This window comes from Fusarium mangiferae (assembly GCF_900044065.1).
Source record: "Fusarium mangiferae strain MRC7560 genome assembly, contig: FMAN_scaffold006, whole genome shotgun sequence".
Taxonomy (NCBI): Eukaryota; Fungi; Ascomycota; class Sordariomycetes; order Hypocreales; family Nectriaceae; genus Fusarium; species Fusarium mangiferae.
Genome location: NW_024573926.1, coordinates 962770 through 987575, shown reverse-complemented (window position 1 = coordinate 987575; position 24806 = coordinate 962770). Strand labels below are relative to the sequence as shown.

The 24806-nt window shown below is 49.9% G+C and overlaps 6 protein-coding genes across 6 annotated transcripts; 3 read left to right on the top strand and 3 right to left on the bottom strand.

Moving 5' to 3' along the window:
- Positions 1-114: 114 nt before the first annotated feature.
- Positions 115-2573, bottom strand: FMAN_03055 (putative 6-phosphofructokinase; the record flags this gene model as incomplete). The annotated part of the gene is made up of 3 exons (XM_041831824.1): positions 115-1281; positions 1367-1807; positions 1860-2573. 3 exons carry the CDS (start codon positions 2571-2573, stop codon positions 115-117), a joined length of 2322 nt encoding a protein of 773 aa, XP_041682349.1.
- Positions 2574-7336: 4763 nt separating this feature from the next.
- FMAN_03054 (uncharacterized protein) lies at positions 7337-9073 on the top strand (the record flags this gene model as incomplete). The annotated part of the gene is made up of 2 exons (XM_041831823.1): positions 7337-7436; positions 7485-9073. 2 exons carry the CDS (start codon positions 7337-7339, stop codon positions 9071-9073), a joined length of 1689 nt encoding a protein of 562 aa, XP_041682348.1.
- A 5515-nt stretch (positions 9074-14588) lies between these two features.
- Positions 14589-15125, top strand: FMAN_03053 (uncharacterized protein; the record flags this gene model as incomplete). The annotated part of the gene is made up of 1 exon (XM_041831822.1): positions 14589-15125. The coding sequence occupies one exon, from the start codon at positions 14589-14591 to the stop codon at positions 15123-15125; it is 537 nt and encodes a 178-aa protein (XP_041682347.1).
- A 4178-nt stretch (positions 15126-19303) lies between these two features.
- FMAN_03052 (uncharacterized protein) lies at positions 19304-20371 on the bottom strand (the record flags this gene model as incomplete). The annotated part of the gene is made up of 1 exon (XM_041831821.1): positions 19304-20371. One exon carries the CDS (start codon positions 20369-20371, stop codon positions 19304-19306), a length of 1068 nt encoding a protein of 355 aa, XP_041682346.1.
- A 317-nt stretch (positions 20372-20688) lies between these two features.
- Positions 20689-22482, bottom strand: FMAN_03051 (uncharacterized protein; the record flags this gene model as incomplete). The annotated part of the gene is made up of 1 exon (XM_041831820.1): positions 20689-22482. One exon carries the CDS (start codon positions 22480-22482, stop codon positions 20689-20691), a length of 1794 nt encoding a protein of 597 aa, XP_041682345.1.
- Positions 22483-22737: 255 nt separating this feature from the next.
- FMAN_03050 (uncharacterized protein) lies at positions 22738-24572 on the top strand (the record flags this gene model as incomplete). Its single annotated transcript, XM_041831818.1, has 3 exons — positions 22738-22926; positions 22975-23367; positions 23418-24572. 3 exons carry the CDS (start codon positions 22738-22740, stop codon positions 24570-24572), a joined length of 1737 nt encoding a protein of 578 aa, XP_041682344.1.
- Between the last annotated feature and the right edge of the window lie 234 nt (positions 24573-24806).

The following is a 24806-nucleotide window of genomic DNA, read 5'->3' as shown; positions in this document are numbered from 1 at the left end:
TTGAACGCCTAAAACTGATTTCATTCATACTGAGCTATCATTAAGAATAAAGGTGAGAGAAAGTGAGGTAACGTCAGTCTGAAAATGTCCTTCAAGCCAAACAGTAACGCCCCTCTACAGACCACGTTTTGTGTCCTTTGCGATCAACCCTGTCAAGCTCTTCTCCGGCTTAGGGTAATCAGGACGGCCAGCTAACATGTCTACTACCTCTGACAGACCCAACCAGTGGGCAGTCGCAGGTCTTCGGTTGGGCCAATCTGTCCCGTGCTCCTCTAGCTCCTCCATTGCGTTGAACACGACCTCGGAGCCTTGAATGCCAATGACAGAGGCACTCTTGGGGTCCTTCTTAACGTGGTTGTGAGCGTTACGTCCAAAGCCCTCAAGATGTTGGATGCACTTGATGGCCAGGCGAACAGCTCGGCAACGATCCATAGCAGAAGGAACACCACCCTGCTGGACGTGACCGGGGATACTCTCTCGGCTCTCGAACCGATCGTGAGCCTCCTCTCGGATGATGTCCGCAATGAGCTTAGCATTGTACACCTTGCTGGACTTCTCATTTACGAGGATCAGACGTCCAGCACGGGACTGGCCCTTGTCCTTCTTGAAAACCTCCTTGAGGTGGTTAACGTCGGAGTTGAGCATCTCAAGAGAGATACCTTCCTCGGGGATGTAGACAGCGGAGGCACCAACATCCAGGCCAGCCAGGGTAGCGATGTAGCCTGAGCGACCACCCTGAGTCTCGATAACGAAGACACGACGGCGGGTAGCAGACGCTGATTGCTTGATCTTGTCACAGTAGTTTACAAGCTCGTTCAAGCAGGTATCTGAGCCAAGAGAATACTCGGTTCCGGGAACGTTGTTGGAGATGGTGGCGGGGAGAATAACCATGGGGATGCACAGAGAAGGGTATTCCTTCCTGGCCTTGCGCATTTGTGAAACGGAGTGGAAGGCCTCGAAACCACCAACAAGGAATAGAGCATCAAAGTGGTGCTCCTCGATCAGGTTGGCGATCAACTCCATACCAGACTCGCCGGGAAGTTCTCGGTTTGTACCAATCTCGGAACCGCCCTTGCTTGCCCAGCCGTCAACCTCGAGCCAGTCGAATGGGCGGACAGCGCCGATAGGCTTGTCATCGTGGTGTCGCGCAAATCCAGCGAAACCGTTGTGAATAGCCAGAGGCTCGTGGCCCTTGGAAAGACAGTACGCAACAGCAGCACGTACTGCAGCGTTCATGCCACCAGCAGGGGCACCAACATTGATGAAGCCAATTCGCATACGCTAAGTAGTCAATTATCAGCAATGGAACAAGAAATCAGATTTGGGTCAGACTTGCATCCTTCTCAGGCAGCTTAGAATCGTCAACCATGACGTTTGTGGTCAACATATACGAGCCCCATTGGTCGGCGAACTCGGCGTCACGAAGAGACATGGCCTTCTCGAAGTCTTTGGCATCGACAGCCTTGGCGAGCTCTTTGGTCTCGGCAACAGCTTGCATCAGAGGCTTGCGAACAATCTTGTTCTCGTTAATAGCGATGAAAGGAGTCTCGGTCTCTGGTGTAGCTTCGAGGACAGCCTTGACGGCTTCAACACCCTGCAGGGTAGCCAACATTCGGTCGTATGCGACGGCAGTACCGCCTCGTTGGACGTGACCGAGGGTGGTAATACGTGTATCGAGAGCAAGACCGCCCTCGCTCTTGTCGGCTAGGATGTTCTTGATTTCTTCGGCGCCGATCTTGTTACCATCCTTGTCGCGGGCACCTTCAGCGACAATGACAATGGTCTTGCGCTTTCCAAGGTCTCGATGCTGTAAGTCGTTAGTGCCTGCGATTGGGAGCTATTTTCTCTGATAGACCTACCCTTCGCACAACGACCTTCATATCTTCCTGCCAATCATGCTCACGAGGTCTCTCGGGAATAAAGACGAAGTCTGCACCAGTTGCGACACCGGCCATGAGGGCCAGCCAACCACAATGTCGGCCCATGACTTCGACGACGAAAGCACGAGAATGTGAAGAGGCAGTCGCTTCGACGTAATCGACCATCTCGCAAATACGGGCGAGTGCTGAGTAGCAACCAATGGTCGCATCGGTTCCTGTGAGATCATTGTCGATGGAGCCGACGAGACCGACAATGTTGAGATGCTTATATGGTGCTATTTGTTCTGTAGACAGCTCTCCCTTGGAAACGAGCTCTTCCAGCAGAGAAGGCCACTCAGCTCTGAACTTGTCGGCACCAGTCAAGGAGCCGTCACCACCGCAGATGATCAGAGCATCGATGCCAGAAAGAACCATGTTCTTGGCGGCCGTTAAGCGACCAGGACGCTCGTAGAAAGCCATGCATCGAGCAGTACCAATAAGTGTACCACCCTCAGAGAGGTAGCCTCTGACATCGTTCCATTGCATCTGTCGGATGAAGTCGCCTCCCTGCACCAAACCCTCATATCCCTCGTAGACGCAGTAGGCGTCGCAACCCATGTGAAGGGACATGCGCACAACAGCTCGGACAGCAGCGTTCATGCCTGGGGAGTCACCTCCCGAGGTCATGACGGCGATCTTCTTCTTGGGGGCCATTTTGGCGAATTCGAAAATATAGGGAGAACGCTTAGGAGTGATGATTCGATTCAAGGTTTGCCAGAACCGAGTTGAAGTAAGTTTGAGATATTGCGTAGCCGTCCGGAGAAGGAAAAGGCGCGGCGGGGCAGATAGTGTAGCTCTAAAAGTGTATATGATGAGAAACGAGGGCACAACAATTGGGGAGAGCACGATACTTACAGGAAGATAAGGAGAAGAGAAGAGAAGCGCCGGCTTCAACGGACGATATTGATAGAATATGGTCTCACCAGGTTTCCTGTCAAGAGAAGGGGGGAAATTGTTACATGGTCCGGGCATTGGAAGCAGTCGGTCGGTGACGCAGCTGGAGGTCTACATACTGGTACAGTACCTAGCGAGGGGCAGCACAGGGAGGCCAAGAACCAACCAACTCACGAAGTGGAGGGTATGATGTGTGAAGAAAGAGCTCTTATCGCTTATCGGCCCGCGCGGGGGGCAGATTTTGGTTTTTTTTAGGTGCCAGTCTCGACCCAAGGTGAGCTTTTAGCTGGCTCAGGTGGGTTATGATGTTACAATTCGTAAGGTGAATTATTAGCACTCACCTCACTTTGGAGCCTCTTGTCACTTTAGTCTCGGTGTTTTATGCTTGCTTGCTTGTCTGGTTGCCAATTGCCAGCTGCGATAATCCCCTCAAGCCCCTCTTCTTTTTTTTGTCGCACGCACAATCGAATCGAAACTGTTGGAATAATACCGCATTCATGAGGTATTCATGCTATCAGGTCCACGTTTCGGTGGCATTGGACGACGCAATGGTACAGAATCAGCATTGGCAGTGGGACAGAGCGCTTCCATGAGACGTCATAAAGCCGCATTCACTCTTTTTTGTCTACCCGCGGGCCGGACAGGAGGAGATTTTGCATGATTTTAATCATGAATGTCTGGATGCTGAATACAGGGGTTGTGCTAAGTATTCAACGCATTTCTTCAACATCTATCTATTCATATGGATGTCATTTTACAGACAGTTGTCGGCGCATTAAATTTTTGACATGATCTCCATCCTGGTCTACTGCGATCTGCTACTCTAGCTAGCTAATTGGCATGTAGTCAGTGGTTCGTGGGGCTCAAGTGCGTTGAATGACGGCAGCCAGATCTTCAACGCAGGACAGGTGATTGTTGAGGCAGCAAAGCAGACTGAACTGCAAGATCGAAGAACCGAAAGGCGATCGAGATGTGCTGATTTATCAAATGTCAGGGGCTCTTACATGGCTGCTCACCTCACATCGTATGCAACTTCAAACACGCCATCAGTTATTTTCATGCCCATGTCATCCTCAAAATCGCTGGCCTCAGAAGACACCTCAAACTGGAAACAATGTCTATCGCCATCAAACGGGATTAATAGTTGAGTAATGGGATACTCACTCATCAACTAGTTTACCAAAGGACGTCACATAAGAACCAAAGCCAGGCAGGATATCATCTTGCCATCTTGAATACCCTGGACCATCATGTGAATAAGACAATCCAATGGTAGAGCTTTGACAAGAGCATGAGTTGATTTTTATGACTACAAGAGGCCTAGAACGCATAATTGCTTTGGTAGGAATACATGCCTTCCAATAACATATCTGAGGCAGGCAAAGATGTGAACTCCAGGGTCACCAGCCTGTCGGCGCTCTGAAATCTGACCAGTCATTGAGAAAACTTGACAGTCATCTTGGAAACCGAGACGGGCTGTGATGATCGCTGCGAGGATTACTGAGGGCGTGCACCACTGAAGCCCTGTGTTTACAGCCCGGCGGTGCAAGCAAGGAAATGAGAGGCCAAAATGTGAAAATAGAAAGCTTTTCAGGAGAGTCATATGGCTGCAGATGCTGTTTTATGCGCTGGCAAGCGTCACTTTACAGCGGTTGGGATGGATGGTTGGCCTGTTGCGACGGCGGCGCGTCTGCTGACCTAGAGCGCCAAGCGCTGAGTCGCCAGGACCCTGAAGAAGCGCCCCTGAACATGACGACAGAGGCCTCAGCAGGGCCTCAGCTCATCGCAACCCAGTTTGACAAGGCTCAATTCAAGTCTGCCTCCCTTGAAGCTGCCTTGACTGCCGACTGTAACTGTTAAGCCTCTCGACAATGAGTGGTGCCGAGGATCCTGGAACATCAAGGCAGGTGACCTACCCCAGGTATCGTCACTGAAGCCTCGGGATATTCATCTATGAGCCGGTAGCAAATTTCTCGTCTGATCTGCTCGGCATATGTCCGTGGTCACGCCTATCCCATGATGTCGGGCGCATCAACATCAGAATGGACGGGAGGCAAGTCCTGCCCAACTGACTATGGGTAGGGGGATAGTTGCAGATTACGGCTCAAAAACCTCACCTCCAGAGTGACTCGACTCGGCTTCGTCCCGTCGGAATGAGCTCCGAGGTCAGGCGCAAGGACACGGTCATCAGTCATCAGTCGTTACCAGCCTGAACTTTGACCGCGTATAGCCTTTCCCTTATTTTCCCAGTGTCGACAGATGAATTTCTAGGCGAGATCACTCAAAGGCCCGTGGCCGCTTGCGGAGACGAGGTGCAGCGTGCGGATGACAATCTGGGGGCTCGATGTTATCACGGGGTCACCGGATATTGGTTATGCCATTGAGAACGGGTCAAGTCAATGAATCCCCACGATCCTCTGGGGCTTCTCCAGGGCGAGAATCACTAGCAGGATTCCCATTTCCAATCCCAGATCGACCAGAATCACGTCAATTCGCCGTTGAAGTGGAAGCCTGGATTGCAAGCGGACCAATTGACGCTTTAACACGGGCGTCTGTTGACGATACCGGGTTGGGATTGGAATTGAAGCTCAATGCCAAAAACACCATTAACATGACCGGTCAGGGTCTTCGACACCATACTCGGCGAAAATTCTCTCAGGGTCTATCATGTGCCTTGAAGCTATTGAGCTAATGGCTTCCAAGAGAGCCGTTCCTCCTTACCGAGTCTCACTATTCTCAGGATCAAATGCCTTGGTGAATGTTAAGACCGCGGTTAATCCGGGCCAGAACAACACAAAGCGAGGCTTGGATCACCAACGTGACTTGTGATGGGGCCTCAGACAGGTCCCTGATGAGGAGCGGGCTACAGGGTGCTTGATCCGCGGGAGACAGAAGGTCCCGAGAGAATGACAGTGGGGGGAATTGGACCTGGGCGAGGCAAACATCAGGGTCGTCCTCAGTTCTGGACTCGGATGCCCGATTCGGTCTCAGTTCACAACGGAGCCGCTCAAGGGAGATGGACAGGACACATGACAAGCTGTCAACGTTCCAGAACGCCAAACGGACAGCAGGATCTGCTTTCCGTTACAGGAGGCCGCGGCCCCATTAGGAAGCGTTAGGGGACACCGAGAGATGGAACCGTTTGCACTCCCGAGACCGCGTTCGTCTGTGCTCGCTCCGTAACTGTCTGAGGTGGGCCACCTACTTGATCAGGTAATCCAGATATAACCCAAAGAGGACTGGCTCGGAACATTTTAGTCTAAGCTCTATTGGGTATCATAGTGACCCGCTGCTCGAACACAATAAGTGCCTCTTCAGGTAAAGACCCGTGGAAACTGGTCACCAGGAAGAATTTGCCTCCCCCTCTCTGCCACCTCCACCCGTGTTCCTCCCCCTGACAGAAGCCCTGTCCTTGTCTGCTGTGTCGCCGAAGTCCAACAGACCTCTATCATCCTGTGCCCTGGCGTGAACATGACATTGGACAGGTTCTTGATTCGAAGAGGATCCCTTTGTTCAGAGAGGGAAGAGAGTCAAAGATACAGACGAGCAATAAATAGCTCCTTGGTCTTCGTTGTCATGCGTTTGCTGTACTATGCTGTGCTGTACTGTACTGCGCTGTGCCGCCACTTTAACCCCCATTCTCAACTGAATTCGTCTGGTCACGCCTCTGTAAAAGTGTAAGGTTGAGATGGCACCCCACAGGAATCATTCAATCACTGGACTCATCTTGAGTGAACCGTAACTCACTTCAGCGTCCATTGACAGCGAAAATTCTCCTTCGCCGCGGTACCTCCGTCTTGTACTGGGAGACTTGGGCCTGTGCTATTTGGGTGGTACCCGCTATTTCCAATGCCCCCCCCCCCCCCCCGTCCATTTCTCCTCCCAGTACGTACCCGAGCCACCCCCGGCCTGAGTGCTCGCACCCCCTCTGACACCCACGCCCCTGCGGTCCGACACCCCTGGGCCTGGCGTGCACTCGTGCTTGTGCTAAGGTACCTTAGACCCCATTTACATAGCGCACACCGCGACTCCCTTCCCCCAATCCGTCTTTCTTCCCACAGACCAAACAAGAATAACTACGTTTGATCCCCCCGGACTTTGTTCGTTCTCCTCCACATACACATACACTTACACCAAGCAACACCAACACCCAACATCCATTGCAGAGGATTTTGAGAGGACGACCTTGCACCAGGAATCGCCTTAACACATACAGTATATGTCTACTCGAGGATCCCCATGAAACGCAGCATCCACCTCGACATCACACTGACACGCCAAATTCGCTTACATTGACCTTCAACTCCCTCGACTTCACCGCCCGCGACTAAGTCTTCTCCACCTCGAATCTCAACCTCTTTGCTACTCTCTGGCGCATTGTCGGCTCCAATTCGATTTACTCTGCCGACGATCTATACAGAACTTGTCGACCGCTTCGATTGCACTTACAACTTCGACCGACTTATTCGCACCCACCCTCGCAACTCTCCCCAGTCGATAAATCGACAGGTCTAAGACACATCATGCCCTATCGTTTAGACACTCACGTCTTGACAGTGGATGCGAACGTCATCCACAAGGTCGATACTGGCAATCCCGCCAATCTCTATAGCATGTGGACTGGTAAGTTGTCTCTTGTTTGTGTCGGCTGCTTATATGCTGACCAGTCAGTCTTCTCTCGGTGCGCAGACTCCGTTGAACAAGGTCGAAGACTAGAGAACCTTAGCTGGCGACTGTGGCAAAGAGAAACCTTTGTCGTCGACAACGAAGAAAAGACAGCACCCTCTACACAAACTCTCCCCCAGAACATTCCTTCCGAGTCAAGGATATCCGATCTTCCCCAACTATCTGGCAGTGTTGAGTCTCTCGTAGACGAAGAGGCCGTCGACTTTAGTTCATTATCAGCACCGCTTGAGATCGCCCGCCCTCGTGTACGACGTCAAGATTCTTGCGCCAGCACCCGAAGCAAGCGCGAACGCCACATCAGCTCTGACGATTTCGAGAAGATGATTGTCTCTATTGTTAAGGACAAGGGCCCTCTGTCGGCCCCTCCTCATGTTACTCCTGTCCCCAAGGAGTCTCTTCCAGTTCCTCCTGCTTTCGAGCGTTCTGGCTCTACTACTACCGAGTCTCAATCGCCTGCAAAGTCCATCACAGCTTCAGAGGGTTCGCCACAACCTTCACCGCAAAGCCTCCCCCGCACCACTGTTGTGCGTGGCTTCTCACCTTCCCAGATTCCCACTCCTCGAACCATCTCCGGTGCTGCTCAAGCATCAGACGCAATTCCTGAGCCCAAGTCGTCGCCTGCTGCCAAGGTAGTGCAATCAAAGAAGCCCGCTCGCTTTGCGCTTGGTGGCTCTTGTTCGTCTAGTGAACAGGACCAGAGCCTCAGCAACAGCAAGCCCATCATTCCCATCATCAAGAAACCCGTGTTCCAGATCGGTGGCTCCTCTGAAGAGGACGGCTCACTCAAGAGTGCCATGGCTTCATCACGACCTGGCTCGCTCCTCTCTGCACGCAAGAAGCAGGCCTCGTTCAGCAACAATGTCATGACACGAACGATTGATGATGAGGCAGCTGTCGACTCAGACACCGACGACTACATCGACGAGAGCGCCATCGATGACGATGACGACTCTTCGGACTGGGAGGACTCGATGGAAGAGAGCGGCAAATCCAGCATGGACGACAAGTTCTTCCAGCGAGTGGATTCCAAGGCCAACTTGACCTCACGACGATCGCTCATTACCCTCATGCTTGCCCAGAACGATCGCGCACGCAATCTTGGTAACCACGCTTCCCAGTCGACTTCAGCCATTCCACGATCTCGGATGGCCCACGGCCCGTCATTGGGTGCCTCTCCTAATGACTCTGACGAGGCCCCCCTCATGATGAAGGGCATGCGTGGACCTGGTCTCAAGCCTATCCATGAGGTCCCTAGGTCTAGTGCTCAGCCCATCATGACCGGTCCCAACCACATTCAGCCTCAAGCTGCGCTGTCACCTCGTACTACTCGTCGCAATATGTTGGCGACTGAGCTGACTGAGTCTCTTCGACGCCACCTCCTCTGGGAGCGACAACAGAAGTCCTCGACAGCCAATGCCGTCCTCAAGCGACGACATACATCGCACGATGTGGCCAACCTGAAGCAGTACCCTGAGAAGCCTTGTATGAAGAAGAGCGAGGATGTGAACGCGAGCAGCTGGAACCAATACTTCTCCAAGGAGGCCAGCGACGGATACCACTCCAAGGGGTGGTAAATGATACCCATACCATACTATACCATACCGACACAACTATACCCACTACGATTGTGCATTGGACGGCGCAAGAAAGGCATCACCACATCAGCATTGAGCGTTTTTATTTTTTGCTGCACTTGGCAGCATTTGTTTTACAAGTCGTTTAGCGAAACGGAACTCAAGTATTTTATCTTTTTTTATCACTCATGGCGGGGACTCTTAACATTATGATACCATGAAATCGTGTTTTTCAAGGCCGTGGCAGGCTCTTGTTTCGCCATTTCCTGGCTCGGGGCACGTGTACTTGTAGTTCATATGGGGAAGATTTCTGGGGCAACCTGAGGATATGATTTCACTATGAAAGTTTGAGGTGGAGGGAACCTGAGTTTAAGGCGGAGCATGGGTCACGAAATACGGTCATTGGTTTTACTCGAGCAAGCGCAAAAGGCGAAAACAAAAGTCAAAAGCAGTGGATGATGACAAGTGAGAGAAAGTGAAAAGCGATGTATGAGCGAGCGAGCGAGCGAGAGAGAGAGACGGAAAAGCAAAAGATTAAACGAGTCACTCAGCAAAAAAACTCGCAAAAAGGGCGATTGTCTATGAGGAAGAGGTTTCCGCAAAAACATGAATAAAACTTTTCACGTTGAACAATCAACCAAATAATGAATGACTTGACCCAATTGGGTGGAGTGAGTGAGTGAGTGAATTGATCATCCAGAAGTAATGCGTGTGGTGTTGTGATGGAATGTCGCATTGCATTGTGAGTTGTCAGAAGGGTTCCAAGGTTCCTGGATGCTTCAAGGATTGCTGGGAGACATGACCCAGGATGGACGTCATCAATTCCGGGTGTTTTCAACTGTGAGCCAGGCCTAGCCAGCACCTTCAGAGCTGAGGGTTGCAGGCGAACACCAGCGGCCGTTTAATGCTGGCAGGCAGAAATCCCATTGGCTCGGGGAGGACAAGCCCCAAGCCTTGGAGGCCATTTGAGTGTGGCAGACCCAACCAAGCAAGCCAGCGCTGCAGGCTTTGTAGAGCTCGTGACTTGATCAATTGGCTTTTGGTTTTTTTGCGAGAGGAGAGCAGAGAGAGACAGAATCAGATCTGAGCACATGTTGTCAAAGCATGAACCTCTGAGACAATTTTCATCATTCAGTCTTGTCAACTCCTTGAACATGCTCTGCATCTCAAGGAGGTCACTTGTAAGCCAACCAAACTGTCGGTAATAAATGGCGTGAGTCGCTAGACAAAAAGGAACATGGGACTTTACGATAATACCCGTAGTCTGATCGAGCGGTCAGTGATACTGGCTGCTGCTTCTAGTCCTTTCTCTAGCATAGGGCAGTGCTGTCTTTGTTGGGGATACCTTACCTATGGGTGCAAGCTAACAAAGCGCAGTTACTGTAGTAGACAACACACTCCAAGGCAAGGTCAACAACACGAGGTCAAGTTAGAACCGTCGTGAGCCGTCTCCAGCGACAAGTTTTACAAGATGACCATTGACACAAAACGACTGGCTTGGCAACTCCAACACCATCTCCAGGGCTGCCAAGCCATCGGCACTCGCTTCTGGGACCTGGAACGCGCCATTGAATTTTTTTCCTTTACATGGGTTATCATCTCAAGTCGACCTGAATTGAAATGGTGTCCGGCATCGGTATTCAGAAACTGGTCCCAGCCTCTCATCAATAAGTCAAGTGTAAGCTGAAGGGGCACACCCGGACGCTAGGAACAACACGCGTAAGTCCAATCTCCTCCAAAGTTCAAACGACTCCCTTGTATCTCCGCCCTCGGCCAAAATACTAGACTTGGGGGGTTCTATTCCTTGGAATATACCTGGGCAGACGGACGGATCTCTCTGGCAGCTTTTCTTCTTGCGTTCCTGTTATGTACCTGAAATTGGAGGGTTTAATGGTATGGGTTGCAGCGACAAGCCACGAATGGGAAATGTAGCATCAGGCAATCCATAGTTAGCTATTTTGAGTTTTTAACTCTGACTGCATGTGCATGATGATAGTTCTTTATGTAATTGAAGATGGCAGACATGTAGAGACGCGATTGACATATGATTGAAGCAACCCAACGTGCATCTCGTATCATCCAAACTACTACATTCTACCATCAGCTCTACGCCAGCACAATGTAATTCCGGTTCTAGACACATGTGTCTAGTCCAGACCATTGAATTATCGAAACGCGTCTTTTGGCTCACTCTGCTCACGGACACCTGCGGAGCCGCAGCCGTTCCGTATTTCCAACATTCTAGAGCTCACGAGCTAGGCGCCACATCGCGAACCAAATGAGAGGAGGACGGACTCATACTCCGTGACTGAGAATGGATTGTTTCAAAAGGATTTGCGCAAAAGGAGGCTGGCTAAGGAGACGTGTTTGAAGTTAGTCATTTCTGACAAGCTGTGGCAGAGATGCAATGATAGCCAGTCAATTGTTTCACCTACGACTACTCCCTGCGTGCGGGGAAGTCAAGCCAGAGACCTTTCAAAGGCAGAGAGGCAAAGGGAACAAGAGACAGCGACGCCTCTCCCGCTTGTGATTTTCCGGGGAAGTCCATGGCATCGTCAACAGTGACAGAGACAGAGACACTCTCACACAGCCAGGCATCCCATCCCGCATGTACGTACAGTAAGCAGAAGCCATTGACTCTGTGTGCCTGAGCTCAGACTCGCTCGTATTCAACCACATACTTTTCTAAGCGTCAATGGCGTTTAGACGAAAACCAAATCTCAGCATCTCCCCTCTTTTTGATGAAGCTTTGACGTGTTCAATTCCCCAGAAAAAAAAGAACCACATGTTGCTGACTTGACTGCGGAGAATCTGGAGTATTTTCCGTGGTCATCCGACTATCCTTTTCTTCTCTCCGCATAATTAGCAAATTTGCCTTCAGGGAAGATCACATGGTGTTATTCAGGTTGGCATTAAACGAATTGCAATTCTGTCCCCACAGAATTATCAGTTTACTTTTTGCGATATGTGCGCTTGGAGTTTTCAGCTCCTCTCGGGTCATGAGAAAACGAAACTAGACCAATTGAGGATGTTGGCGGAAGGGGGGGGGTGCATGTGCCATGTCTCGTGGCTGACAGGAAAGGGATTTCGCATCGTCGGGACTCTCTCACTGTTACTGGTCTAGCTGGTACATAGGGTGCAGGGAGTGTTTAAAGTCTGAGTCAGAAAGAAGAGCAGCGCAAAACCGCTGTCAGAGAGGAAAAGATTCTCGGTTTTAGGCTAAACCGAATACTGGAAAAATCGAGACCAAGTCCCGTAAATGGCGGGTGAGTGTTTTCCGACCAATGAGAAGCGCGGATTAAATGTTTTGCTTGGGGAGTGAGCGGCGGAAATAAGACGAGTCAGATTGGTTCAATTGCCGATCGGAAACTCGGGGTGGGAAATAGGACCCTGCATGAGTTTACTGAGAGCTTGCGTTTATGTTGGTTTGAGCCATCCTCGAAGCTCTCGGATATTTAAGCCTCAATGCCGCTTATTTTACTGTGCCGACGGCTTTGAAGAATGCTGCCTTGGATATATGTAAAGCCTCATGCTATCCCGCCTGTTCTGGACTGCCGGGCCAAGCTCATGCGGCTTTTCAGGTCGCTTTCTCCTCCGGCCTCACATCCATAACCGTGACCATAGCATTCCTGGTCACCTTAAACTATGTAAGTTAAGCGCCCCGAAGGCTCGGGATTCTCATGTCTCGCAGCTCACATGTGCCATGGCTACGCTCCATTTCATTGAAACTCTCCTCGGCACAGGCAGGCAGCCATGGATCTAATGTCGGTCGAATTCGGCATCCAATTCTGAGGACCCTTTTCCATCTATTGCCTTTCAGGGCTCCATCCGGCGGGCGTCGGGTGTCCACTTCACTGTCCGGAAGCTGGCTGCTTATTAGGTATTATGCTCTCGGAAACGCAAAGAGGGCTTTTTTATCCGGGCAGAATGATAGAATGTCGTGCAATGCATGCAACAAGGGTCTTTTTTGACGTGCATGCTTGTGCTCAATTTTGAGCTGACGCTTGACCGTCTTTCAGGTGTTTAATGCCGCTCATTCACCGCTTGGTCCTATTGCGTGCGTGCTCGCTACAGAGTCAAGCAGAGGAGAATTTTCACATCTGATGCCGGACAAGAGGGTGCAAACAGGAGCCTGGAGATGCAATGCATCCAGTCAACCGACCCTTCTCCAGAATGAGCTGCAGATCCTTCTTGCTGCCAAGTTAATGGTCACTTGCAGCGAATCTACGGCACGCCAAGGTTCCTGAATCGAAAGGAATGCCGACAGATCTAAGTTAGAGACGGGTCATGGCTGACATCAGAAGGGCCTCACGTGGGTTGAGAGCTGTAGCGTCCGCTGCGAGCGTCCCCTACACTTTACTTTGCAGCACCTGTCAAAAGTTGACATGCCCCGTGTGACCTGATCAACCTTTAGCCGGAGCAAGCCTTGTCGTTGCCTCAAGTGGAAACGTATTCCTCGTGGCCTATGACATCGTTTGCATGCATGAGTCGTGAGTTTCTTCTACTTGTGCCTAGGTACAAGCCCCGGATCTAATAAGTCTCGGCGTCAAGTAAGAAAAATGCATTCCGTTTCGAAAAATCAGGGAATTAATTAATTCAATTGACTGATATTGAATAAACCAAGTTGAATCATTGGTTCCGATTATTTCTACCCCAGTCACTTAGAGTTTGACTACTGCCAACCCACGATCCTCCCCAGACGGGGCCACGACTAGGTAATGACAAACGGTTCACTGGGGTTTGCGGAACCATCATCCACTGACACGAGAAATTACAGGATATCAGGTAGTAGCCACGAACAAGATTCGGGGCTGCTTACTTAACTCTTACTATGTAATTACTGACCGGAAACCCACCGAGAGTCTGAGATGCTGGGCTTTTACCGTTTTTGGTGTATTTCCTGTGTATCGAGACCCCAGAACCTGTTGACTGGAGACTGGATGTCCATGTATCAATGGGAAACAATGTCTAAAACGGTCCACCGTGTAATGAGATCAACGATGGAGAAGCCATCGAGAAGGAAAGCAAAAAACGAAAAGGCTGTGGTGTGCAATAACAAAAATCAGGCACATGTTGTGATATCGCGATTGTCCTCTCAACAAAACAATAAGTTTTACGAGCCAAGGCTGGTGATCAAATAAACAACGTCACAACGGGTATGCAGGGCTGCTATCCCGTCCTGCAGCCTACAACTTAAACAGTGGTCAACATCGAAACCTCGAGTTGATATCGATGTTTCTGTTTCTCCAAGATCCATCGAGATCTGGGGGGCTGCTACGTCATACTCTGGGGTGCAAGTGGTGCGTTCTCGCGACACCCCAGAATCTCCAAATCTCGCAGATCTTGCTCTCAAAGAGCCCGCATCGGAACATCACGCGGCTATAGATCTGGGCAATGAGAATGGGATTTTCGCATTCTTTGGTGTTGATGCGCTGTTCGATGATGCAAACGGGTTGTAGTGTTTTGATGTCGAGACGAGGTCATCTCGCCCCTATGACCGAATAGTGAACCAGAAATGAGACATACATTTTACTTCTGGTCGGGAACTGACCACGGGAAGAGCTGTTGCGCACCAACCATCTCTCGCAAGAACAGCCATAACACTCAGACACTTCATCAGGGACAAACGGTGCTTGTCTTGAGCGCCCGTTTTCGGAGTCTTGGGACTTGGGAACACAAGCGCGGCAATCTGACGATCCACATGGACATTGACGCCTCAGGCTCACATTACATATCCTTTACATTCATGATGGTGTTGTCCGAGCACGAGCACGAGCCATCCTCTATCCATCATGGCTGGTGGTGTACGGACTTGACTCCGACGTGCCCCGACCAATCGCCCATCACCCTCAGCAGACCTCTAGGCCTTCTAGAAGTCTTCTCCCGCGCGTGGAGAAGAACACCTCACACCTCCATCAATTTTCTCTCGATCACGCGCGGGTTAAAGCTGAGGCTGAAAAGGGCAACTGTTGACGATGCGGCAGATGAGGATTCTGAGCTAAACAAACAACGCGGTATTTTCTGGCATCTCGTCAAAGACATCACACTGTGAAATGCAACTTGAGGTCTTGTTAGTTCACCAACACCCCGACAATGGCTCTCGACGAATGAGAAAATCGAGAAATCAGTAATTTAAATCCGTATTTTATCCCTCATCTCCACCCAAATCTCTTTTCGGGTCCATAGTGGAGAAGATATCTCGAACGGAACAGTTTGGCCTCCCTGTAATCAGCCTTGTAAACTCTAATGCAAACGGTTATGGTTGGGCATCAAAATCTGGTTCTTGCATCATCATTCTCCGCTGTGCCCCGATATCAACCAGACAGAGACGACTCATGAGATATTGTGAGATCAAATTGGATCCAGAAGGTCTCCAGAACAAACTCCAAAAAAAAAAAAAACTCCAACAATATCACATCTCCACTGATAAGAATCGTCTTGTTCCCGGCGACTTTACGGCGCTCCTCGGCCCCTCAATAATGCCTTTTTGCTCGGACGGGACCCTCATCCGTCACCGTTTGCATGTCTCGCCGCGGCCCTTCTCAAAGCCATTAATATCAGTTGAACCGTTACCGCCTCTGTCGGTCCGGCAATGGCAGGGTAATTGATATTCCCTCATTGGTGCTGCTGTGACAAATTAATGGATCTCTTTTCATACTTTCACTATCTCGTTGACATTTTTGACACGTGAAATCCCCGTGGCTGTGTCGTATTCCTAGCCACGAGGAAGCAAAGTCGACAATATTGGGTCCGCCATGAGATTCTATCGATAACCGCCATGTGGGCATGCGTTTCAAGGTCCATTATCAACGGAGTCGCCGATGAGGGGACAGCAGTTGGAGATGGTGGATGATGCGAAGCACGATTCAAGTTCATTTGCATCTGTTGGAGTGGCTTGGCTGATCCAATATCTGCGCTTCCGCTCCAAGGTTGTGCAGCCGCGTCTTGGGAACCTTGGATGAATTGGATACCGACAAGAGATTCCCCTTGGAGAACACCACTCGAAGCTTAGACTTGCCGAATATGAAGCCGACTGGGTAACTTTAGTTGACTGTCGCCCTTAACTTAGTGCTTAGCTTAAGCAGATGTCAATTTCCTGCGTTTTGGAGGTATCTCTTGTACCTACAGGCTGCCACCATTTCTTCAGCGTCCCACGTGGTGAAGGTTCTCCGCACTCACCAAAGTGGCCGCCGTTGATATTCCCTCTTTAGTATCTTCTGCCGAGAGTCTAAAGCCATTGTGCCGCGGCCGGTAATTGATTCAAGTTGGGGGGATGGAACGATGTCGACCATTGACGACTATTGAAATCAGCCTTGGTATTGCTGAGATGTTGTGTTTACAACGCCAAGTTGACTGTCATGTGCGACTCGTCGACCATTCTTGCGCGAGCGGCTGAATTGCCAACATCCTGTTACAGAGGCTAAGCATTGATATACCGAAACATGCCAGATATGGCTATAGTAAATGCCTAGACTCGCTGTCTAGTTGTGTGCGGTACCACCAGTGTGGTTTTAGCATAAAGCCATCATATCAATCGAAGAATAAGCCTTCTCATCGGCCCATACCTGTACAATATGCCCTGTGTAACAACTGAAGGCTTTGGATGGTGGTGTAGGCAAAGGTGTCTTCTGATACTGTGAATTACCCAATGCACTTGGCTGATAAGACGAGATTATCACAAAACACGCAAATCGCTGCAGTTCTTATCCAGAGTCCTTGACTAATAATCGTTGACTGGTAATCAGCAGCCAGGCTGCGCCTCTGCTGAGACGGGCAGGTCGTGCATACCAAACTCTCGTTACCCCAGACCCCAGGTTTTACCAGGCATAATAGCCTGCAGGGCCTTGTGCCTGCTGACATGGGATCATGCCACGGGGAGCCTCCAGCTTCCAGGCCATTGGCTTTCCATGTGCTTTGCTGTCAACTGTCACTGCCAAAGTTGCCACCCCCTCCTGAGCCAACTCGACCCCCAAATTCGTCCGAATTTCCCCAACTTCCCAAAGAAACGGTTCTGCGTGGGTTTGAAATTGAGAAGCCGAAGAACCCCCATGTTCCGGGGAAGACAGTAGGGGTCAGCCGACGGAGAAACTATGCCGTGCAAACGAAGAGGGAAGACCCTGATCGGATCGGAGGGCCGTAATGTAATCAAAGAGGGAGATGATAAGAGATGGCAGCTTCTCCTTTTGGTTTGACAGGCGACATGTGATGGTCAGAGAGGGAGGCCTGGTGATGGGTTGATGCGGAGAACCTGGATGCTGGCCATCTCATTCATGCGGATGCATCGAGGGTCTGATCCGCGGGCCCGGACACTCAGCAGTTGCTGTGCCTGAAGGTTGGTGGTATTCCCTCACCACAATAAAGAGGTGTCGATCTCACGGCCCGTGGCCATGAGGATGGTGGCATACGGGCCGAGTCGATGCGTTGGCACGCACAATGTGATAATGTCAGAGCAGAGCATCCCTGATCTAGAGTCGGTGTAAGGTTTATCTGTAATTACAATCGATCATATGAAAGTCGAGTGGCAGCCTAGAGTTGACATACATATCATCGCTGATGCAAATTGCTCCCACGTGATGCCGAAAATGGACAATGAAACACCCCGTTTCAGCTACCTCGGTCAAGAAAGGATCTGATATGATGTCAGAGACTTTAACCTTGTCGAATACCCAATACTCTATTGCTTAATCTGAAACGGGCTGTGTTACTGGAGGGTGGCATAGGGAACAGCCTCCGCGATGCCCTCATATAGATCTCAGATGACTATGTATGGCCGTAAGTAGAGGGATCGTCAGTCAATGGTGCCAAGTACGGATGTGATACACAGTCAGTCTCGTACCGTAATCAACGAAACGTCCTTCTTCAGTCATATGACAAAGTATTTGTATAAGCTACCTGGCTATCTAGATATAGGATCAGACCATAGACATATCGCTTCTGCGTAGTATATTCGGTAGCGCTCATATACCATAGCTACATAGACTATCACACCAAGCATATTATCCGAATACCCACTTCGTGAATCTTTTTAATTCTTTAGAATATTTCTATTGGCTCCCTGCTTTCCTCAAGACCATTGTTGGGCCAAGGGGCAACTGGTTATGATCAGTCTCAGGAGTGTACATAGTAACATAAACCCTCGACTCGCGACCAAGTCAATTGCTTGTCTTCCTACTAGTCGCGAGCTGATCATCGATGTTACATGTGACTCTACTGTTCCTAAAGTTTGTTGAATCGGCTCGCCAAAAGCATCCATTACATCATAACAAGATCTGCAATAGGGACTCGATCTTCAATGATGTCAAGCCATTCACGCGATGTCACTTTCTTAAGACTATTCCAGGAACTTGACTTACTAGCCAGTCTTTGACAGGATGTCATGACTCGCAGGATTGATAAGTTCAAGACAAATCGAATGGTTGTCTTGATAGCTCGACCATACCCTGAGACCCCAATTGCATTACCAAAGATCATTCAGCAGTTGGAAATCCGAACAAGCTCAAGGGACCTGCGATAATTCCAAGCGAGGGGCCCCCAAGAAAATAGTAGGGATTATCGGAACTTTGGTTATCACTGTGAAGCACACAGTTTCTGCAGATGCAGAGATACCTTGCTGTTCAGGTAATAGAGGTGATGATATCAGCTCGCTTGGGTAAACAGAGATTTCTCTTATGCGATTATAATATATGGTTCTTTTGTGACAATATCCGTTTAAATCTTATTGTGTCAAATTAATACCAAAGATGTCATGTCTTTGTGCTAATCGTTGTTAGAGGAAGTTCAAACAGGTAAAAGATCACAAGTGTGTTATCATAACAATGGAAATATCAAGTGGACTGTCGTGAAAGCCTCTTGTTATAAAGATGTATTGAGGCTCAAAAAAGCATTGAAATTACAAATGCCAGTAAACAGACTCTTTCTATGGAGTCGTCCTTCACATATCACTGAAATCACCAGCCATGATTCCGACAGCATATCCGTCTATTTTCACTCATCCATATGTTCCTTACACCTTCCTTTCATCCGTCATCCGTGGTGCTCAAAAGTTTGGGCATTCAACATCTTTCCCGACGTCCAGTGACCGTAAACGTTATGTAGAATGTCTTGATACGCATGGCTTAGTACATCGCACACCCAGCCCCGGTCTCCTGTAAGGGAAAGAAACCAATTATTCGTTTTGAAGTTCTGAGTTTGTTGAAAAGTTCTGATCTCGATATGAATCATTCTGAAAAGCTATGTCTCCTTCTTGAGTCTCTTGGGATCGGCTGCACCTTGCTGGGTCTGATTATCTTGTTGCCGTTTCTGGTTTCCAGGGCCATTGGGGGGATTAGAAAGGATATTGTGCTTCAACGTGGCAGGTCTAAAACTGTTGAAAGAAGACTTTGGTTGAGAGCTGTCGTTGTGACTGAACGACCGTGAGCCTCCTGGCTGTATAGCACTCACTGCCCCGAACGTGGCCGCCGAGTGTGTCTGTGTTCCGGAGCCCTGTGCCACATTGACTTGCGACTCTTGCTGATTCGCTCCGAGGTTGAAGTCAAAAATAGGATTCACATCTCGTGGTTGGTCGTCGAATCGAAAGCTCTGAGAGGGTGCCGGGGGTGGCGGCCATTGGTATGTTGACTGCTGGTAATAACGATTGTTCTTGTTCGATTCCTGTAGCCTGTTGTACCGAGTCCAAAGGCTCGAATAGTTGTGGCCTGCATGTACACTGGCCCTTCCCATATCGGAAATCTTTTGTTTGGACTGTTCTACCTCTTTCGAAAGTTCTCGGACCTTCTTGTTGGCCTCATCGAGGCGAGCTGATTGCTCTGTTGCAGTGTTTCGCGATCGTTCTAAATCCTTCTTTGCGTCTGCAAGCTCTCTCTCAATAGGTTTTCGGCTGTCTTTGTAGGAGGAAAGCTCATTCTTGACACTCTGAAGCTCCATCGACAGTTGTCGTTCCTGCTGCCGAGACGCAGCGAGAGCAGCCTCTTTCTGAAGCATTTCCACCGACGGGTCGTCAGCGTTCTTTTTCAAGGCTTCAAAATCAGAAGTGAGCTTTTCAAATTGAGTCAAAGTCTGTTTCTCTCTTTTCTGAGACTCGTCAAAATCGGCTGTAGTTTGTTTCAGCCGGGCCGAAAGGCGACGCTCGCGCTGCTGGGATTCATCAAGAAGTGTTGTCTTTGCTTGGAGAAGCTCGGAGAGGAGTTCTGCTTCCCGCCGTGAATTGGCCTGGATGGCCAACTCTGCCTTTTCGAGCTTTATAGAGAGGTCTTTCTCCCGCTGCGAAGGAGTATCCTCTCGTGGCGGTTCTGCCGACATGGCGGGCGTTTGGGAGGCGTAAGGAATGGGAGGAGTTTCGGCCACGCGCTGCAGAGATGAAGGGAATAAACAAATAGTGAAGCAAGAGAGGGAGTTGGTAGGGAAGAATAAGAATCTGTGCCTGAGCCACTGATTCAGTGACAGGTGAAAAGGCCAGGCTCAGCTGCCAGTGCCCGCCAGGCGTCAGGCAATGGAGACAAACAAGCAGTGGAAGAGAAACGAATTACAGGAGAACGGGTGAGTGCATGAGGGCTTGGCCTGACCAAAGACCTCTTAGGTCACCTTTTCCATGAAACGGAGGTACCTCATGCTCCCCCCTACTCCAACTCCCGTAAAACAACCACGGGCAATGAGGCCATGTGAAGTGCGCCCACCCAAGTGTAAACGTCTGAAAAGATTGATCTAAAGTTCACAAAACCAGGACAAATCTCTGAGGTCTTCCCATCGAAAGTCACGTACTTCGCAATTAGCATTGCCTGTAGAATGCAGAAGAAGACAAAGATTATGGTGATAGGATGAAACCTCTTTGACCTGCAAGGCTTCTTCATAGTCTCACATGGCCTTGATGCAGTCTCAGATCTAGGCACAGAGATAGCAGCCATAACAGTTCCTCCTAGAAGCAGATAGTTCTGGAAAATGGCGGACCAAGAATTTTCAAGGCGGATGAATCTTCCAGCTGTGGCAAAAGCAATAAAGCCAGGCTCGAACACGATGAGGACTATAGCCAGCAAAGCGCCTGCCAGCCCATGGATATTTGCAGCGGCTAGAGGAACGATATTCCAACGATATCGAAGTTGCACGACAAGGCATGCTGCAATTGAAAGACGGGCTGCCTCTGGGAGACTCAGGAGGTTGATAATCAAGATCCCCAGAAGGATGCCGAATATGACAGCATGTTCAAGGGCAATCTCAACGTGTCTCCTTATAAAGCTGTCGCCTGGAGGTAGCTTCGCATCGCGCACTACTTCTACATCCTTGGCTGCGTAGTATTGAGCTACCCTCGCAAGGCTGAAGAACAGAGGTAAGCTGACCCCTATCGATGCCATAACTGTATTGTGGTCCGTATAGCTCGTGAAAGTGCTGTTAAGTGAGATACACGTAACCGCCAAGATCGTACCAAACGGAACGTACAAACGCCCCCAGGAATTAGATCGGGAGGCATTATGCGGGTAAGCGAGCCTTGCGACCAAAGCCCCCGTCATGCCAAGTGCAACGGCAATAAGGCTGTGAAGTGACAGTCCATGTGTTTCACCAGGCTTCAAGGGCCGTCCAAGGTAGATGCCATATAGAAACAAGCTTGACAGGAGTGTAACGCTACAGGCGACTGCCAGTAACGAGTGCGATATAGGCACTGCGAAGTGGCGGAAGTAGGTGATCTTGTACCTCACGGGATCAACTTTGATGATCTCGAGGCGTCTCAAGTGCTGAAACGCAGTATATGTAGAGTAGGACCCAAAGACCAAGATGCCAAGGGCGCCCACCCAGTCGGCGAGGTTATAGGGGTCGGTGAGGACATGGGTGAGGGTGTAGAAAGCGCCTCCGATACGACCAAAGATCAACAGTAACGTCGATCCCAAGGAAACATTGTACAACAACTTCGAAGTCTTGAGCTTGTGGCCAGCCATTCGTAGTATCATGACAGATCCTGGCCCGATATCACCGCACTGTGACCCAAAATAGATGTAGAGGGGTTTGATCTGGTGTATCGGTGGAGAAAGAATGATGTTGGCTGTCGCAACGAGACAGAGAATATGATGTACGAACAGCTCCATAGAGTAGAGCCGTGCCTGAGGTAACTCGTTGGACCATACTGCAAGCTGTGATACAACGCAGACTTTCCCTGCGTTGTTCAGGGGCTGATCAACTCCCCATGGTGTAGTTCTCGCAGCTTGGATACAGGACGGCAAAACCACTGTAAGACCAAAGGCCATTCGAACCAGTGTGATAACGAGGGGCATAAGCTTCCGTATTTGGTCTTCGTTATTGAGTCGTTCGTGGACTGTTGGTGCATACTTGCGGAGGAGGTAGTCAGCGAGGTAGTACACATGCCAGTAAACAACACTGGACATGAGGAGTCCAGAGAGAATCGCGGGGCCGTTAAGGTGTTCCATGACTATTGTTTCTAATGAATAGGGAAAGAATTTTGAGGAACATTTCTAAAGTTGAGTGTGTGAAGATAAAGAACCCCAAACGGCCCCGTGATCACACCTGTCCTTGTTTACCTATTTAACCTTTGGTAAACAAAAGCCCCGAAACTTTACGTGTTCTTTTCAGGGAGGTATTGGCCGATTGACCTGCTGATAAGGTCCAAAAGTATTGCATGAGATGTCGTAATTGAATTTCTTCATCCTTACAACTGTTCAATCATGGCAAACACGATGGCTGAAAAGATCGAGGAGGTCGCTGCACCTCTTGCCTCCCAAGACGAAGTCCAAGAACAACATGGAGATAAACCAGAGCTCAGTCACGCTCGAAAGATGAGTATCCTGATTGTGATGAATACGGTTTCTCTTGTTCAGTCATTCGATGCGACCTGCATCTGCGTTGTCCTTCCTGTAAGTTTACCCCTCCCTGTTGTGAAGCCATCACCAACAGATATCCAGTCGCTCGCAAGAGAACTGAATGCATCATTTTCTGAAAGCCTGAGCATGGGATCCGTGTTCCTGTTAGCGACGGCTATAGCCCAGCCCATCTTTGCCGAAATGGCCCATGTCATCGGGAGAAGGCCAACATATGTGGCCTCCCTCGTTGTCTTCATCGCTGGAACGGTGCTCTGCGGCATTGCAAAAAGCAGTGTAATGCTTCTTGCCGGTCGAGCTGTGCAAGGAGTAGGATCCGGAGGACCTCAGGCATTGTCGGGTATAATCCACGCCGATATGTTCGCGATCCGTGAACGTTCGCGGTGGATGTCGTATCAGCATGTCTCTTGGGCTCTAGGAACTATTGCTGGACCCCTGATTGGAGGAGCTGTTGTTCAGAACAAAGATTCCCAATGGGTTTGTATCCCTTATTACCATACCACATGTCCCGATATTAATCATCGTAGAGATGGATATTTTGGTGCACCCTTCCATTGCTTGGAAGTAGTCTGATAGGAGCCATGTTTCTCCTAGGCTATGACAAAGGGAAGCGAAACCTGCGTCTCATCAAGAATCTCGACTGGGTGGGCATTCTCCTTTATATCATCGCGAGTGTCAGTCTTTTGCTCCCTCTGACTTGGGGTGGCTCACGCTTCCCCTGGAGCTCAGCGGCAGTAATCGTTCCTCTAATCGCTTCGTTCCTCGCGTTCCTAGGGTTGGGATTCTACGAAAAGACGATAAAAAAGCCTATGCTTCGAAAGAGCTTGTTCCGACATCGATCGACAGTCCTCCAGTTTGCCAGTGCGACTATCCACGGCAGTCTCATGTGGATGGTTCTGTATTATCTTGCCGTCTACTTTCTTGGCATCAAAGGCCAGACACCGCTTATGGCTGGTGTATGGGCACTTCCAGCTACTATCACTGTTGCCCCTATGGCGGCTGTCGTAGGGATTGTGGCATACAGGACAGGACGATACATGGGCTTCTTGCTTGGTGGTTGGGCTCTTATGGTCACCATGTTTGGAGTCATGACAATTCTTGACAAGGACACCCCGACGTGGGTGATCTTGGTCATGACCTTGTTCCTGGGCATCGCAATAGGCCTCCTTATTCCAGTCATGAACCTTGGTGTGCAAGCCACAGTCCGAGAGGAGGATGCTGGACATGCAATCAGCATGATATATCTGCTTCGAACGATGGGCCAATGCATGGGTATAGCCATTGGTATCGCTGTCTTCTCCGTCCAACTGGAAAAAGAGCTTGGAAAGCTAGGCCTCGACACAGCTCAGATCAACAATGCCTTGAAGATGATCAAAGCCTCTGTTGAACATGGAAGCCTTGGCCAACAAGAACACATGATGAACGCTGTGGTGAAAGCGCTGCAGTGTCTCTGGATGACAGGTAGCATCTTGGCCGGCCTAGCTTTGATCCTGTGCCTGTTCGCAAGGTGCCCGAAACTTCCAGAGGATCCGCGAGGCCCAGTCAGCGCAGAGCTGATGCCGGAAAGTCGTTTCTCGAATACCGCGATAGGGCGGGTCTGGTATTGTTTCTCAGGCAAGATTCTCCATAAGGCTACGGAGCAGTCAAACCAGAGCTCCGGTGGTTTATCCCTCCCGAATTAGCCATGCGGATGCTAGTCTGTTGGTGATGCCCAACATGTACCCCTTGCTTTAGCCGCAATATCGATGGAGTTCCAAGACAATGGGAACCGAAGCCAAGGTTCGAGATGAGTCTCGTCGATCGTTTGAGCACGCCCCCAAAGATTAAAGCCCAAGTCCACGCCGTTCTTTTTATTATACCCATGCCCTGTTGTCTTGACGGAGCAACTGTGTTGACAAGATCCAATCATGGTATCC